Genomic DNA, 13750 nt, shown 5'->3' with positions numbered 1-13750 from the left:
CAAGATGTCATCTCCCTTTCTAGCATGATTCCCAGATCCCTTCTACCCACTCTCATCAGTTCACCGCTAGACGTAGCAAACTTAGTGTTGTAGTGTTTTATGTAGTACTTGTGTTTCAAAAATGTCCGATCAGAAGAGTTAGTAAGCAATATTGGGTCTTTTGTGTACTAGCTAGCATATTTTAAAGACTAAAACTGGATTTGTGTGGCTGCATATTCCAGAAGTTTGTCATTGAGTTTTCACTACACTGATTGATAAATATTCGGGTTTTTGTAATTTTACAATAGCCCACTTTAATTAATCTACGCGATTTTTTTCCCCTGTGAATATTTCATAGTAGGACATATAGCAGAAGCCGATCTAGGAGCAGCTCTTATGATCATCACAGTCGATCCAGGTTCGAACTGCATTTTTATATAATAATGACATAGCTGACGTTGCTATAGAACTTTAAAGGTTTATTCATCTCTCTCCCTCATAAATTACTTTGTATATATGCTGTATTCACTTGTATTCATATTTCCCCCTTGTGGGCAGGGACTGTTCATTTTTGTCTTTATATCTCCAGCACATAACACAGAATTTCACAAATAGTAGGTGTTTGCTAAATATCCATTGAATTGAGTTTATAGAATGCTTTTTTCACAACAACCCTATGAATTAGGTAGTCCAAGCATTAGTATCCCTAATCAGTTGATGAAAGTAGAGGCTCATAGAGAGAAAAAGATTTATCTAGGATTACACAGTTGGTAAAATGGAGTCTAGGCTGGAGCTCTATCTACTCCACTACACTCCTCAGTAGGTGCTGGTATTATTTATGTTTATTTCATAATCCATTAATTTAAAATGTGTTTTGTCCTCTTCATAATCAAAAAAATTGAATGGGATTAAATTGTTTCAAAAATTAAAGGTCTTTATCTGACAGTTTATGCATCAGTAAATTATGAATGAATGAAAGAAAAAGCATATTTGTCTTCTAAAGGGCAAACTACAGGTATTGCATAGGGGAGTGGTGGCTAAGGAAGGGAGAAGTATCAAAAAGTAACAATTGATTTAAAACTGTAATGGCAGCTATTTATGGAACATAATTGCCTAATAAGATCTCAACCTCAATTAATATATTTCACTTGTAATTTTGTAGTACCTTTTATTAGGAAAAAGAGGTTAATATTTTTATAATGAACCTATCTAACATTCCCATTAATGATGAATGTTTCTTTTTTATTCCTGTGTTTTCACTATATTGTGCCTCTTTCAAGATAGAGCTCTATACTTACATACTTCCTTAAAGTAGTGTATATGAATGATTACCTTTGAAAAGCTTTAAATATTTGTTGTTACTGGTTAAAGTAGGTCCTACACCTATGACAGCTATTACAGTAGAAGTCGCAGTCGAAGTAGGAGCAAAAGGAGTGACAGTTACCGACGATCTCGAAGTTATAACAGGCGGTCCAGGTAAGTGTCAGTAAATTGGACTCTTGCATAACTCTTTGCAGAGTTACTTATGTTAAGAAAGGTCATCTTTGTTGTGCTATGAAGAAGGAATAAGTCTCTGACTGCAGAAAAAGTATTTTCAGATCTTGAATTTTAAAAAGCAATATATCAGTCTAGATCAAAGAGTTAACTTTTATTAGTTTTATGTTAACTTTCAAAATGAATTTTGAAATATTCGTGCTTCATTGGACAAAGATTCAATTTGGAAGGAATAGAGGGTAACACAACAACAACTATGTTCCACTTTCTCCATCAAGGCCATTTCTTAGAAATAATGAAGGCTGACAAAATCAAATGCTTTCTGAAGAGAAAATTGGAAACTAAAAGAAAATGCGGTGATTATTTACTTTGCTTAAAATATCAACTGCTTAGATCAATTATTCAGTAAAAAACACTTTGGTAATATATTAAAGGAACATCATAGCAACATGGTAATGATTCTTTTTAGAGTACTTACACTTTAGATTAGTGGTTGGTAGATAAAGAATGGTAGTAAGCATCTATCTTGACCAATATTCCCCATTTTTCTGGGTTCCCACAATTTGAAATCACTGACCCTGGGCTGCCATTGAACTCCTTGGTTCACCTGTTTCTCATTTCATTTGACCATTTTTCTTTCCTCAGTCATTTTAAAAATAAAAAATGAAAGCTAGTATTTCTTTTGGATTGTGAATTACTTTGTTAAATCAGCATTCTGCTATATTCTTACATGGGTTGCAAAGAATTTACTGGCATGTGATCTTCCTTCTCTTATTCATTATATTTTAAGCCTGGTGTTACTCTCCTAAAATATGAAAATGCCTGAGAGTCCCTGGCCCATTCTGCTCTCACTACCAGGCTGCCTCCCTACCTCCTTCAGCTTTTTTTTCTGATATTCTCAGTTTTGTCTTTCTTGTAAATAAGCATGTTGAGCTATCAGCCTACTTTTATTGTATAGAAGGTGTGAGGATAGGATTTTGACGTTTTGAAATTAAGGGGTTGTCTGTATTGTTATTTTTGTCCAGGAGTTGTAGATCTTACGGCTCTGACAGTGAAAGTGACCGAAGCTATTCTAATCACCGGAGCCCCAGTGAAAGCAGCAGATACAGCTGAAAAGTTCCCTTGGTGGTGCTGATTATATTTTTATTTGAAAAGTATCAGATATGTGAAAAATGTAATGGCAGTCAATCCAGTGTTCTATTCTTCAGTATCAAATGGAAACAAGGGAAACCAGACCCCACTTAATCAGTCTTGAGTTCTTTCAGTGGTGAACAGAAGATTGAAAAGTATGCAAATCTTTCACTTAGGAGATTATTTTTTGCCACATTTCACAGTGGTCAACTATGGAAACCAGTTTAATTTTCTCAAATCAAGTTTTGCCTTCCACTAAATTGTATCTCTGTGTAAATTTCATGATTACGTAAAGTCTGTCCCAAAATGTTCCTCATGGAACTTTGGACTTTTTGGTCTTTTGTTCACATTTTAGTTTCTGGGCTGCCAAGAGTAGAACTGTGAAGGAGAATTGTCAAAGGCTGCCATTTCTCTTTATTAAACTGCTTGAAGTTTTAAGACTGTTTATACACCGATTCAGTGGTGTCTTGTACATACATACTCGGAAATAAAACCACACAGATTTAATGCCAGTAGTAGCCAGGGAATACAAAGTAATGCCTCCAAGGTTCTTAATTCATTCCTTTCTTCTTTGCTGTCTCAAAGGTATGAGAAAAATGACGAACTTAAAACATCATGTAGTCATAATTACTGTGAGCCAGGGGGTGAGTTTAAGAATAGCAACTAGCCTTAACTGTAAATATCATATCTGAATGCACCATCCCTGATGTTTTATCTACTTTTAGAAAAAGACTATTGTTAGGAGTTTAACCTCTTAAGAAAAAAGTTGAATTTCAGTCCATGCTCTGGTGCTTGGGTACTCCTTGGTGCCTCCCTAAAACATTGGCCTTATACACTGTATGTTACAATTGCAGCAAAGGGGGAAATGAAATGTCTTTGCAACACAATAGCACCCTAAATGGTTCCCTCTGGGGTGGGGTCCCTTTAACATTCTTCCAAGTTTTGCTATGTTCCATATGCCCCCTGGCAGTGCCATTGTGCATGTCAGTCTGACTGCCTAGACCTACTGAATAGAACCGTGTGCTTGCTGAAAGCATTCACAGAAGCAGGCTTCTCCAGTCAGTGCTTTAAAAAAGGAAACACCGCCAAGTGATTCAGCCAATCTGGAAATGCATCTCTGTACAGAGCTTCTGTACCAAGGAGTGAATTTCTATGACTTTAAAAATAAAACCTTTGCGTTTTTGAGTTGGCATTGATAAGTAATGTTGCAACAGTGTGTTTTTTCAAGGCCTTTGTAACTTTCAAAACAGAAAAAGTTGATGTTTTGAGGTAACTCCATACCCATTTTTTTTATAAACAGTAAAATCGGTATAATTGATTTGGTCTTTGGTTGGATTTTTTTTCCAGTTGTACTTAATTGCCAATTCAGACTGAAATGTAAAAGATGGATGACAGGGCATCCATAGTACACTTGGCAGTTTAAAGAAAGGCTTCAAGTTAGAAAAGTCAGAGGTTTTTGAAAACTGTTAGCTACCTTGTCTTGAAAACCATCCCATTATGGGAAACTTTTTAAAAAAATTATTTAATTGACTCCCAAACTAGTAGATAAAATTTTATTAGGAAAAAGACTTACTATGACCCTCTAGACATTTCATATTAAGTGCACAATAATGCTTGTGTCACACCAAAAATCTTCAGAAAGTTTGCTGGGAAGAAGACAAACTATTTAAGTACAACTCAGAGATAACATGTTCAGAACCTCAGATAGAAACTGCCAGATCTAATTAGGTAAAAGTAAGAGTTACCCTTAGGCTGGGACTTCCCTGTATCTCTCAGCCCTCGGTGGATTTTTATCCTGAACCGAAGCACTGCTTGTTTTCCTCCCTCACAAGGGACAACCCTTAGCTGCAGCATTCAGCTCATGTGTTTACTGAAGTGAATTACACAAATAGCTTTTCTTCTTAAAGGACTTGTTCTGTATTTTGGAATTATTTTTGAATAAAATTCAATTATGTTGTGTATTGTGATACTTACTAGAAAGTACATTATCAGGCTGTTTTTGTAATGTCAACTTTACTAGAAAAGAAATATTTGGGAGCTGGTAGCATTCAGAAATGTAGAAGATACTTTTGTACATATTGAAAACAACTGATTTATATACATTTCAAGTAAATTTCCCCCACTCCTTGAGGAGGAGGGGACCTTGTAGAAATTAAAAAAATACTTAACCTCACTCTCTTAATATGTGTGTCTCATCTTTCCCTCTTCCTCTCCAAGGCTCCAAATTATTCCTTCCTGAAATGGAAAAGAGCACATTCCATCATGGTTAGCAAGTGTTAACATCTTTATGGTTTATGGTTCTTATTTTCATAGTTGAGTAACTAGAATAAATGGATGGAATTAAGAGGATTGCAGGTACAAAATTTAACCTATGAAGAACTCCTTGTTACTCAAGGTTCCCCCAAATTCTCTGACATGACTGGAGTAAGTTGAGTTCTTTTAGACTTGTTTTCAGGTGTCCAGATTTCATTGGGAATACTGGATTTGTCCAAATACCCGGCATTAACTGTCATGTATGGGGTCAGTCATTCAAGTATTTATTAAGTGACTATAGTATACCAGGCACTGTACTAGGCTCTGGAAATAGGAAGACAAAAATGAAATGGGTTCAGCCATCAAGGATCCTACATCATATTGAGTATAATATGTGTGTGTAAGTGCGTACGTACGTGTGTGTGTGTGTGTGTGTGTGTGTGTGTGTACACACACGTGGGGGGGCATGCGCAGAAATTGGGAGTTGGAATGCAGATTGTGAAAGGGGTGTGATATGTAATAGTGCTGAAAAGATGGGTTGCGGCCAGTTGTGTATGAAGACCTTTTAAATACCTGAGTCATTTGAATTGAATCCTAGTGGTGCTTGGGGAGTGAAATGCTTTAGGAATGACACTTTGGCAGCTGTTTTGAAGATGAATTCTAGAAGGGAAAGACGGGAATCACAGACACCAATTAGGCAGTTGCAATAGGTTAAGTGAGAAGTGATAAGAATCTTAACCAAGATGGTGGTCATGTGAGTAAATGGAAGAGAAAGGTTTTAAGAGATGTACAGTCATTAAAGTAGTAGGGGTAGGATCAGTAAGACTTGGCAAGTGATCGGATATTTGGGGCAAGGGAGAGGGAAGAGTTCATGATGTATTCCAGGGTGTGAACCTGGGTGCCTTGGGAAGATGGTGGTGTCCTCAACAGAAATAGAAGTTCAGGGGAGGATTGGGTTTGGGGGGAAAATTATGAGTTCTCTTTTGAACTTACTGAGTTTGAGGTACACATTGGAAGTCAAGGTCAGAATGTCCAATGGACAGTTGATGATGTGGTAGATCTCAAGGGAGATGAGCTAAATATGTAGAACTAGGTGTCATCTACACTAACCCCATGATAGCTGATGAGAGCCCAGAACAGAGCCTTGGGTTACAGCCACAGAGAGGGTGAGCTGGATGATGATCTGTCACAGGATCTGGGAAGTGAGAGAGCAGTGTCACAAAAATCCGGAATGACCGTACAAGAGGAGAGTACAATCACCAGAATCGGATGGTGCAGAGAGGCCAAGAAAGTTTGAGGAAAGGCTATGAGTTTTGGCAATTAAGAGATCATAAATGAAAAATACTCATTAAGTGCTTACTATGCACCAGGTACCAAGTTAAGTGCTTAGGGATGCAGATTCAAGCAAGCATGGCAGATCTTGCCTTCAAGTAGCTTAGAGGACAAGAGAATACATAAGGAGAGTGGTCACCAGGAAGGAGTGTTTTGGACTAGGAAGCTGGAGGGAATGGTGATTGGGGTCATAGGACATTTGATTGACGATTCCTGTCCAGGCATGGTAGTGTTGATTTGATAACTGCTCAGAGCTAGCTTGGGAAAAAGGTAGGGGAAGTACATGTGCCCTACACGTGGGGTGGAAAGGGTCTTGGAAATTAGTGTGCTGGGTCTGAGTCTGGGCAATTGAAGGTGAGCAGTGGGAACCCAGACTGAAGGAAGAGGTTAGAGCAAAGGATCATTGGCAACTTTGGAAAAAATCGTTTCTGACGAATGAAGTCTCGAGCTGGATTGCAGAGTTGAGATGTGAGTGAGAAGAGGAAGCAGAAGCAATGAGAGTGGACAGCTTTTGAAAAGGAGGACAATAGCATGAGGAGTCAGTAGGTTCAAAATGGATTTGCTAAAAGGAGATGGAAGAAGAAATACGTTGCTAGGATCCATTCTTGTCATCCTCCCTTTGGTCAGTGGGCAGGCATATGTTCCAAGGAAGTAACAACATCCTGTACTTCAGGTGGTTCTCTAATAGTGTTTTTGCCTGAAGAGAACACACTTAACCCTCTGTACCTCCGGTAGTCACTCCCTTTCTTTCTCCCGCTAAGCAGGCAGGCTTCAGTCCCTCTAGAGAGGTTACGAAGTTATTGTTAGTTTCCACAAGAGACTGATTTTCAGGGCAAACATAATTAACTTTGTCTTCTCACTACGGAAGGAGATTTGAATTGTACTCTGCTAAATACAATATACTCAAAGTAAGATTTGCAAGAAAAATGATAATTTGCTCAGTTCTCCAAACAGTCGTTGGTAGACCAAATAATTTGAACATAGTCTGAAAGTACTCATGGTAGGGAATGGTGAGGATCATGGGCTTCAGAGCTGGAAAGAACCAATTCGTCCTTTTACAGACAAGAAAACAGACCCCAAGAATTCTGACTTGTCCAAGGTTACACGTGTGTTAAGTAATAGCAGAGCTGGGATTTGAACCAATGACTGACTCCAGAGCGTAGTCACTATGAAACCAATTAGAGAAATTCTCTGATGGTGCAGTATTACTGTTTTATAAGTGCATTCCTGTTATATCCTTAACAGATCTCCAACCTCTTTATAAATTGCATGACATTATTTTACAGTATTTCCAAGAGGTGTCTCCACAGATGTGGTGGAATGGAATGGATGGTGTTTGAAACAATTGACTGTTGCTAAGGCTTGGATCTGTTAAATATATTAATGACTGATAGCAGAAGGTGGGAAAATACAAAGAGAATATTTCTGCCAAGAGGGTATTAATGCTGAATGGAGAAGGAAAAAATGATTGAAGAAAGGGGCTCTTCAGTGAGCTTGGTCAGTGACTCGAGCTGAGGGAACATCTGGACCTTGCTTGCAAGGCTAAGAAAGGGAGCCATACAGGGTCACCTCCAGGGGTATATAGACTCTAAATCTCTTTGCCAAATGAAAAACAGTATGGTATTGTGGAAAGAGCATTGAACTAAGGGTCAGAACAGCTGGACACTTAGCCTGGCCCTCCCACTTTGCCCTCTCTTTACTCAGTTTCTAGCTATAGAGCCTATGATCCAAGGGTCAGCTATAAAAGGAACAAGTTGGTATAGATAATTTCTGCATGCTACTAAGAATTCAGAACATTTGTACAGCTCTTCAGATTTTGCAAAGCACTTTTCCTATACACGATCCTGTTTGAGCTTCACAACAACCCTCTGAGGTAGGTACCGCAGCCCTATTTTGACAGATGAAGGAACAGAGGTTGAACAACTTTCCAGGGCTCCCCTGGAAATCAAGATTTGAACCCAAGTCTACCTGGCTCCATTTTCAGAATTTTCTGTCCTTCATACCTAAGTAATATAATTTGTTCAGTGCTTTCTATGTGCCCTCAAGGAGATATCCCTGGAAGGGACAAGAGACCAGAACAGCTCTAGGAAGGAACATGTGAGGAAGGAGACTACTTTTTTAGCTGGGGATGGGGACAGAAAGTTATTGTAAAAGATGGGACCCAGGAGCTGGCCTTCAACATACAGAGATGAGTGGGTATTTTGGGCTGCTGTAAATGCATGAAAGCTCAAGTACATAAACCACTTGGGTTGCTCCAAAGGATGTGAAAGGAAGTAGAATGAAATAGTTACAAAAGTGGGTTGGAGCTGAATCATAGAAAACTGGAAAAGCTGGGCTGAGCCATTCGTTTTGCCCTGAACATCGGTGGTCTTCATACTGGTGGGTAGTTGCATGATCCCCAAGAGGTTCATAACCAATAGGAGGATGGGAAGGTAGGTCACATCCCATCCTTTCCAGTAGTGGGGCCTGTCTCCAAAATCACTTTCCCCTACTTTGCTCTTTCTGTGCCTGTGTAAGCTTTCAGTTGCCCCCTTTCTGCCCTAGTATGGGTCCCTTCCAGGCAGTTATAACCTATTGTCCACTGGCTAGGCAACTGCAGAGGCCACATAGGTACCATTTGGAAAATTACCTCTCCTCCCTGTTCTTCAGATCCTCACAGGCACAGCAGGTGCCCCTCAGCCTCTGCATCTCTTGGCTAGCTTTGTGTTCAGTGAGGGTAGAAGCTAAGAGCCCCACATCCAACCTTTTTTGGTTTTGGTGGGACAGAGACCCATAGGATGAGCAAACACAGATGGGTAGCGATCTGCATTAGAGATTTCATTGTTATTTTCCCCCAGCATCCTCTTCTGAACATCCCTATTGTCTGTTAAGGGTACGATCCTCTTTTGGGTCCCTAGGCTCACGACCTTGGTGTCATCCTTGATTCTTTACTTTGATTCACTCCTCATATCTAAGCAGTTAACCAAATTTTGTCATTTCTATGTCCACATCAACTCATCTGTCTACTTCCCTGGTTTAGGTGGTTGTCACTTCTCATCTGGACTATTGCAGCAATCCTAATTGGTCTCCTTGCTTCAAGCGACTCCCCACTCCAGTCCATCCTGTAGCCAGTATAGCTGAAGTGATTTACCTAAAGCAGGGCTGTCCAACCTTAGGTTTTTATTGAAACAATAGACAATATATTTTGATTTGCCATTTTGGTGAGAGCTCTGCAGTAGCTCGACTTTGTTTACTAAAGCATTTATGTAAATTCCTGTGCTTGTAGGCGGGCTGCATAAATCATGTGCTGTGTGGACAGCCCTGACCTAAAGCATAGGTTCCCAAAGTGGATGATAACCATCCCCTGAGGAGCGCTGGAACTATTGGTGGGGGAGGGCAGTAGTAGCCTCAAATGCATTTGGAGAGCGTTGAATAAAAATAAGGGGGTGGTGGAAGCATAAGGAAAAAAGAAAATTTTGAAAAACTGTACGTTACATCTGCTGTATAACAGTTAAAGTTGTAATGATTATATTATTTTCCAAATAAACACCAAATGCAAATTATAGCCCATCAGTGGTCAAGTCCACCGACAGTTCTTAACAAACAAGTTGTTAGCAGGCAGGCATGTCTTGCATTGTCGGGAAGTCCAGCATTTATCAGCAGGAATATATGCATGTAATGATGTTTACAATATGATACTATGCACATGACAATATTGCATCATCAAAATTTCAATGCAGGAAAACCCTCACAAATTTACAATAAATTATTAAATTTAAGGTGTCATTTAAAAAATGTATATTTTTAAATAATGCAAGTTTCAGAAAAATTGTTAAAGGGTTAGAGAAAGTAGATTTCCAGGGAGGCACTGAGTAAGTTTTTTCTGAAAAGGGCAGTAGGCCAAATAAGTTTGGGAAACTCTGACCTAAAGTATAGTTCTGCCTGTGTCACCATCTCTTACTCAGCCTCTGGGAGTACTGCTAATAAATCTCAAGATAAAATATTTTCATATTTTTTTGGTTTATACCTAAGAATCATGATGTATATAATTGTTGCCAAAGTAGTATATGGGTCTAATTTTGAAATATGTAGAAACTAGAGATTGCAGATTCAAAATTTTTTAATGGTAGGAATGCACAAATAGAAAATTTTGGAGAGCACTGCTATAGGCAATAGACATTTACCTAGGCCCATTTTCTCTATAAAACAGAAGGGTTGGACTAGATTATCTCCAAGGTTTCTTCCAACTTTAAATGCTATGAAACCCTATTAAATTCCTCTAACAGGAAATGGTTAAGTAGAAATAGATAATATAAAAAGTGACAATACTACCTAAATTAATGTATTTGTTCAATGCCGTACCAATCATGTCCTGAAAAGAATGGAGAGCTGGAAAAAAAAAATAGCAATTTTTGTGATGGAATAAAGGCCAAGGATCTCAAGGGTAATTTTAAAAGAGGGTGGAGGAAGGGTTGAGAGGAGGGAAGGAAGGTGTTTTATGAGTAGAAGGTTTCAAACTATATTACAATACAATCATTAAAACTGATAGTGGTTTAAAAAAGATTAGGTATATAACATACAGAAACAACAGTAATATGGTGTTTGATAAACCCAAAGACCCCAGTTACTTAGGTCTATTTGCCAAAAACTGCTGAGGAAACTGGACTGCAGGCTGGAAATTGGGTTTAAGTCATGCATTTATTATATGCCAGGCACTTTGCCAAGCACAAGGGAAAAAATTAGTCCCTGATCTCAGAGAGCTCACAGTCTGATGGAGGAGACAACATGCAAGCTGTGTACAAACAAGATACAGACAAGATAAATTGGAGACTCCAAAGGAAAGCAGTAAGATTAAGGACTGAGAAAGGCGGGAAGGTGAGACTTACTTCAAGCCAGAAAGTGGAAATTAGGAGAGAGAAAGTTCCAAGCATGGTGGACAACCAGTGAAAAGGTAAAGAAGATGGAGTGTTACTGGATCAGAGTTTATGGGTGGGTGGGGGACAAATGGGGGACAAAGAGTGAGGTCTAGAGGACTGGAAAGGTAGGGGGAGGAAGGTTTTGAAGGGCCTTAAAAGCCCAACACAGGATTTTAATTGATCCTGTAGCTGTAAGAAGCCACTTCAGTTAATTGAATAGGGATAATAATTAACATAGTACTTGCACTTCAAGAAGATGGGAGTAGGGAGAGACTTGAGGCAGGGGAGACTAGCAGACTATTACAATAGTACAGGTGTAAGGTGATGAGGGCCTGCACGAAGGTGGTGATGGTGTCAGAGGAAATAAGGGTAGAGATGTCACAAAAGTACAATCAACAGGACTTGACAACTACTTGGATTGAGAGGGAGATAAGTTAAGGATGACATTGGTTGGGTGACAAGGAGAACACCATTAGGGAATTTAGGAAGAGGGAAGGGTTCAGAGGAATGATGAGTTCCGTTTTGGACATGTTGGGTTAAGATGTCTATAGGATATCCAGTTCAAGACATCCAGGAGGAAATTGGAGATGTGAAAGGAGACGTCAGGAGAGCAGTTAGAGCTGCATGAGCAGATCTGAGAATCATGAGCGTAGAAATAACTGAATCCATAGGAGCTGATGAAGTCACCAAGCAAACGAGTATAAAGGAAGAAGAGGGCCCAGGACAGTCCTAGGAGACATCCATATCTAGTAGGCATTATTTGGATGAAGATCCAGCAAAGGACAGACCAAGGAATGGTCAAGATAGATAGAAGGGGAAACAGGAGGGCAGTGTCACAAAAATCTAGAGAGAACAAAGTCTCAGGATGATGGTGATCAACAGTGTCAGAAGCTACAGAGAGATCAAGAAGGATGAGGATTGAGAAAAGGCCATTAGGTTTGGCCACTAAGATCATGAGTAACTCTGGAGAGGGCAGTTTCAATGGAAGAATGAAGTGGAAGCCGGACTACAGAGAATTAAGAGAGAAAGTGGAGACACCGATTCCCATGGAGGTTAGCCTTGAAAGGGAGGAGACCAACACCTCATGTCATATACCAAGATAAGCTTCAAATGGTTACATGACTGAGATATAAAATGTCATCCTAAACAAGGAATAAATTACTTGTCAGATGCATGGATAGAAGCATTTGTGACTAAGCAAGTGATAGGATTGCATGAGAGAAAATGGACAATTTCAATTTTACAAAGTGTTAAGGTTTTTGCACAATATATACGTATATATGTATTTATATATATATATATATATATATATATATATATATATATATATAATAAGAGACATAACCAGGAAGAAATTTTTTAACAAGTTTGTCTGATAAAGGTTTTCTTTCCAAGATATATAAGGAACTGATTCAAATGTACAAGACTCCATTCTCTATAGCAAATAGTCAAAGGACATGAAAAGACAGTTTTCAAAGAAAGAAATCCAAGCTATCAAAACCATATAAAAAAATGCACCAAATCACTAAGAATCAGAGAAATTCAAATTAAATCAACTTTAAGGTTCCACTTCATGCCTATCAGATAGGAAAAGATAACAAAAGAAGAAAGGGATGGATGTTGAAGGTACTGTGAGAAAACTGACATTTGTACCCAGTTGATGGAGCCAAGAACCATCCCAGGAGCATTTGGTTTCATGATTCACTGATGCACTTAGCACGTGATATTCCTGCCCTTGGATAGCTCGTACTCTACTAGGGGGATAAGCTACCAACACTGATGACAATACAAAACCTAATGTGAACATATATCAAAAAATGATCCATGAGGAGATGGGGAAGGGAATGAGTAGTTATTACCAACTACAAGAGGCCATTGGTGGCACACTGGATGTCGTGCTGGACCAGGAAACAGGAAAACCTGAGGTCTGATCCAGCCTAAAACTTACTAGCTGTGTGACCCTGGGCTAGTCACTTAACCTCTGTTTCCTCTAAAATGGGGATCATAACAATACCTACCTCCCTGGGTGGTTCTGTGAGGCTCAAATGAGATAATTTTTTTTAAAAAGCCTGGCACATAGTGATATAGAAATGCTTATTCCCTTTCCTATCGGTGTGACCTTGGACCTCTGTGTCTATAAAATGACAAAGGATCGGACCCTGTGACCTCTGCGGTCCCTTCTAGCTAAGACATTGCAGGATTCGAAGTTAGATTTTGGCAAGTATTTGGAGCACATTAGCTGAGGTGGCCCGTGAAGGGACAATGTGCCACGACCAGATAGATGGGTAAGCAGATGGTTTTCATTTGATTCTTCTTAGTTTCCAAGGGCTGACTGCATTTTTTAAATGGCTTTTCAGAGAAAAGCTGGAGGGAAATGGTCTCTGGCCTCCTCCCAGTCCTCCCTGTTAGTCAGGAGGCCCTGGATTAGGCTCTAAGAAATGTTGTACATAACAGATTAACTGTGCCCTCTTGTCCTGATCTTTTTTCTCCCCTCCGTTGGCCTCAAGCCCCCCAAATAGTGGGATACTGCAGATCAATGTGTTTGGGAACCTACCCTCAACCTGGCACTCAAGGTCCTCCAAGGAGCCAACTTGCTTCAAATGCATCCTTTACTCTAGTAAGAAAGTCTCCTCACTGTTTCACACTTTGTGCTTATTTCTGCCTCT

The 13750-nt window shown here is 39.3% G+C and overlaps 1 protein-coding gene across 4 annotated transcripts in view; it reads left to right on the top strand.

The window, feature by feature from the left end:
* Positions 1-4777, top strand: part of NKTR (natural killer cell triggering receptor) — a 58143-nt gene extending 53366 nt beyond the window's left edge. Inside the window, exons 15-17 of one of the 4 annotated variants that reach the window (XM_036737832.1) lie at positions 341-397; positions 1354-1455; positions 2499-4777. In XM_036737832.1, the coding sequence (XP_036593727.1) occupies positions 341-397; positions 1354-1455; positions 2499-2586 (247 nt within the window). In that variant the 3' untranslated portion in view covers positions 2587-4777. Of the gene's footprint in view, positions 1-337; positions 398-1350; positions 1456-2498 lie in introns of all 4 variants that reach the window. The other 3 variants (XM_036737831.1, XM_036737829.1, XM_036737828.1) reach the window with 3 other exon arrangements.
* Positions 4778-13750: the final 8973 nt, after the last annotated feature.

Source organism: Trichosurus vulpecula, chromosome 9, assembly GCF_011100635.1.
Source record: "Trichosurus vulpecula isolate mTriVul1 chromosome 9, mTriVul1.pri, whole genome shotgun sequence".
In the NCBI taxonomy this organism is placed as follows: domain Eukaryota; kingdom Metazoa; phylum Chordata; class Mammalia; order Diprotodontia; family Phalangeridae; genus Trichosurus; species Trichosurus vulpecula.
This window is presented reverse-complemented; position numbering and strand designations above follow the sequence as displayed.